This window comes from Orbicella faveolata, unplaced genomic scaffold (genome assembly GCF_042242905.1).
Source record: "Orbicella faveolata isolate gen_17 unplaced genomic scaffold, um_ofav_v1 contig_26, whole genome shotgun sequence".
NCBI classification, from domain to species: domain Eukaryota; kingdom Metazoa; phylum Cnidaria; class Anthozoa; order Scleractinia; family Merulinidae; genus Orbicella; species Orbicella faveolata.
In genome coordinates this window covers 6,650,458-6,654,604 of record NW_028301554.1, presented here as the reverse complement: position 1 = coordinate 6,654,604, position 4,147 = coordinate 6,650,458, and the positions used below count along the sequence as shown (strand labels likewise).

Sequence of the window (4,147 nt, the reverse complement as noted above, 5' to 3'; positions counted from 1 at the left end):
GTCTACAATCATTAACAAAAGTGTTGACACAGTTGAGCAAAACAAACACTTTCTATCGGCGTCCTTCCATAATTTCAAAAAACATCTTTTTTGTCGACAGCCAAACCCCTCTCTCCCCCTTTTCAATGTTGAAATACGCGCCGTAGACACTGTCATGTGGTTACAACATTGAAAAGGGGAGAGGGGGTCGAAATGTGAAAATTGGAGAGTGAAAAACTCACCCCTTCGACGAAACAGGTCTTATTCGGGGCGTGTCTCAACTGCTTTTGTCCATGATTGTAGATTTTCCTATCTAAACCGGCATCTAGACCGGTAATGTTTTGCGGTGAAAGAGATGCAAACTAAAACAAAATCATTGACTATTTTCATCTAACAATATTTATTTTTGGAAGAGCCAAAAAGCCTGATGGGAAAAAAAAGGAAAGAAGACGAGCAGACTTTGGCAGAATTAGATTGAGCTCATCGCCGTTAGCAAGCAAAATGTCAGTTAGTACAAACCAGTTACATTAAACGAATCAAATTGTCCTTGTTTGTGCCATACAATAAACATCTTATAAACCAATCTTGACCTCCGGTGTGTACAGACTTCACTGCGTTCGGTCTGTACTCACGACCTAGGTCAAGATTCTCCCATACAGACCTCCTGCGCGGTTAATAAGAGGTACATAATTTTTACCAACCGCAAAATTATTCAGCGGAATAACTGTGGGTTAAGAAATCGCACACTTAACATGCCATGCATTATTGCCTTAAACTGGTTAGAAATTTGTTAAATAGTAGTTTATATGTTACATGGTCCTGAACCAAGTTAAAATTTTCTTGTAGTTTAGCTGTGGCTTTACAATTCAAGAACGTATAATCTACATTATCAACTCAGAGTTTCTAAACTTTGGTATCCAGAACTTCCTGTTTAAACTTCAGCTGTGGGAGACTGTTGTCTGTTCGTAAAGTTCTGAGCTCTGTCGCCGAAATCTTCTTACTTCTTCTATTAACATTTACCATGTTTGGTGCCGCTGGTTTTCTTAAACAGCACAAAACCAGGGCTTCTCTAAACTCAGGTATTCTTAATGCGTACACAACTGGATTCGCAAAAGAATTGGAGTAATTTATAACGTTCACCAGGTCATAAAATTTCCACGGTTTTTGGACATCATACACAAAAATTAAACCGTTCAAAATAACTAAAGGGATCCAGCTTAGCAAAGCAAGAACAGACACAAATAGCAAGGTCTTTGTTAAGCGTTTGTTTCGCGAGTCTCTGTTTTGCTGTTGTGAAGCGATATTTCCGTTTCGAAACTTTCTCCAAATGCCGATGTTACAACCACATATGATGACTGTTAGAATCAAGACGTATGGCGTCCAATAATACATAGAACGTTTAAATGAAAACAAGAGATGTGTTGCACTGAAGAGGGCGGTGATGACGAGAGTCAGTGCCCACACAGTAAAAATAATAATACGGTATTCTCGTATTGACAGTGTTCGGTGTTTAAACGGCCAGTAAATCGCATAAAATCTCTCACCAGATATGAAAGCTGCAGAAATTAACGACGCCTGCGACAAAAAGGTATCAACGATTGCGTAGAAAATTGACAAAGACTTCGACCAACCACCTTTCCAAAGTTCAAAACTGTAACCAACATTGTAAATGTAGATAAGTAGCGAAAGGATTCCTAACATCAGATCAGCAAACGCCATATTGATGACTAGAAACAAACTTCTCTTACGAAGGCTCCTGTCTACTGCAAACAGAACAATGGTGAGCAAGTTTCCTACAACAATAAATACAAATGTCAAAATAAATGCGGCGCACAATGCGATGCCTTCTGCCTTGGAAGGAAGAATTCTTGATGAATCAGTCGCGTTCTCTGAGCTATTGGTAGCTGCTTCTGTTCTCATCATATTTTAGTTTCACTGAACGATTGAAAAGTCGACTAAACTTTGCAGATAACAACGTATCGTTACTTGATGAGGAAAATAGGAGGTCTGTAAACCGCACCATGTGAGGCTGAGAAGCAAGTGGCACATCATGACCAAATTTGTAGTTTTTATCGTTTTAAGACCAATCATCCTGGATTAATCTTTCACATGACATGTTGACTTAACATTGACGCAACTTGTCAAGACATTTATAGACACCCAGCGTAGATTGTAAGGCAGCCAGATAAACGTGGCGTGACTCAGTTCAAATTGCGCTCATGAAATAAAAGCCTTACTTATTTTCCTACTTCATCATTTTAACGTTTTTACGACCAACGCCTTGACGACAAGCTTAAAAAGCTTATGATCGGTTTTTTTGTTTTTTCTTTACAAAAATAAAATAAAACAAAACAAAAGAGTGGCCGTGTTAGTTTTAAAGAGGAGAATGAAAAAAGTCTTTCAGAAAAGTTTTGCAATGATTGCCATAATTCGTGACTAAGATGCGTCATCCATCGCGAAGCTTATATCATATTCCTCAGATTTGACGGGTTGATCAACAGAGAAGCATCTGCTGTTTTTTTGTTCCCTTGGTTTCAAATGATGGTTAGTGTGTTTTGCTTCATTTTATTTGCTTAAAACAATGAATGGGTAAGCTTGTTATTCATATACTCCATGGTGGTTTTACGGAAAAGTTTGTAAAGAACTGACGTGTGTAAGTAGTTTCCTTTAATAAAACTGTGCAATTAATTTCCCCAAACATTAATCAGGAAGTTGACTGTAAAAAAGAACTCGCAGCGCCGACCGATCGATCGATAGAGGCTAATTTTAACTTAACTAATCATAAGGTAATTTGCATTTGGAACAAAAGTATGGGTTTTGTAGGGAAACGAGGGCTTTATTGCCGTGCGATGCCTTCAATTTTCAAACGTGTCAAGGAAAGAATGTGAGTTCTCAAATGTGGTGTAGACCATACTTGGCGGCGCACTTTGGCTTCTTTGATTTACTAACGTTTCCATGGTCACTAAGTAAAGTCCAAGTAAGCAACTTTTACCCCTTCACCCTCAAAGTGGGTTCTAAGTGCACTTAGATTATACTTAAAAGCTCTAGTGTGAGGCCAAGTAATGTTTGAAAAAAAAAATTGGTAGCATGTTTTACTCCTACTATTAGCTTAAAATGTTGGAGGATTTAATTATTTACTTCTTGATGGGCTAAAGGAAAAGTATATAATGAACTAATGGTAGTCTTAAACGTGGGTAAATAGTTCCGTTTGATAAAACGGCAGAATGTATTTTCCCCAATCATTAAACAGGAAGTTGACAGGTAAAAAGAACACGTTGCATCGGTTTATCGATCGAAGATAAACTTAATCAAACTGATCGTAAGGAAATTTGGAATTGGAATTGGAATAAAAGTTTGGGTTTTGCAGAGAAAATGATTGTTACAAAAGGGAAAGAAAAGTGGTCCATTATTAAAACAACAACTTAACCTAATTTCACTGAAATAAAACTGCACATAGATTTTTGTTCAAACTTTGTCCAATGAATATTTATCATATGAGAACTTTAATTATAAAATAAAAAAGGGGGGTGCCCATGCTCGTTAAGGAACAGTGAGGCATTGAAAATGACCCATTTTAGCGTTATTTAATGCTTATTACAAGAACGCATTCCAAGTTATTGTAAACTCTTTGTGAGCCCAGACTCATGAAAACACGCCTCAAACTACGGTCAATACTTGTGTCGGACACAAATAAACTTTTAAGTTTGATTTTGACAGACAGCTGAATCCTTGTTAAAATATTGGAACCAAATTGCTTGTCACGGCTATCAAACTGCAAAACAGAAAAGACTACAATGCATCTGCTATTTTCCTTATTTATTCAATTTTCAACAATAGACATCAGATCAGTCTTTTCTCGCGCAAAGCTAATGATTAGTTGATTCAGATAACTGGAAAAAAATTTGGGGTGCCCGAGCTTGTTAGTGAGCTATAGCCATTTTTCAACTGACAGAACTCAATATCAAGGCAAATCCGCCATGTTTTCAATGTGCGCGTGCACGAACGCGCGCTAATGACGTCATAGATTATGCGCAGTGAGGATGCGCAATGTAATACTGGGGAATGACCTTAAGCAGCTGGAAGCTCTGTTGAGTACAAAATCAATTTTATTAATCAAAGGAGAAACATAATTAGACAGCTCCATGAATTTTTTTAGGAGGTGCAATTG

The 4,147-nt window shown here is 37.5% G+C and overlaps 1 protein-coding gene across 1 annotated transcript; it reads right to left on the bottom strand.

The window, feature by feature from the left end:
* Positions 1-882: 882 nt before the first annotated feature.
* LOC149107866 (adenosine receptor A3-like) lies at positions 883-1,902 on the bottom strand. The gene has a single exon (XM_089296152.1). The coding sequence runs from the start codon at positions 1,900-1,902 to the stop codon at positions 883-885; it is 1,020 nt and encodes a 339-aa protein (XP_089152278.1).
* Between the last annotated feature and the right edge of the window lie 2,245 nt (positions 1,903-4,147).

Excerpts from the sequence above, each read along its gene's own strand:
- LOC149107866 (XM_089296152.1), bottom strand. The coding sequence starts at position 1,902 with ATGATGAGAACAGAAGCAGCTACCAATAGCTCAGAGAACGCGACTGAT.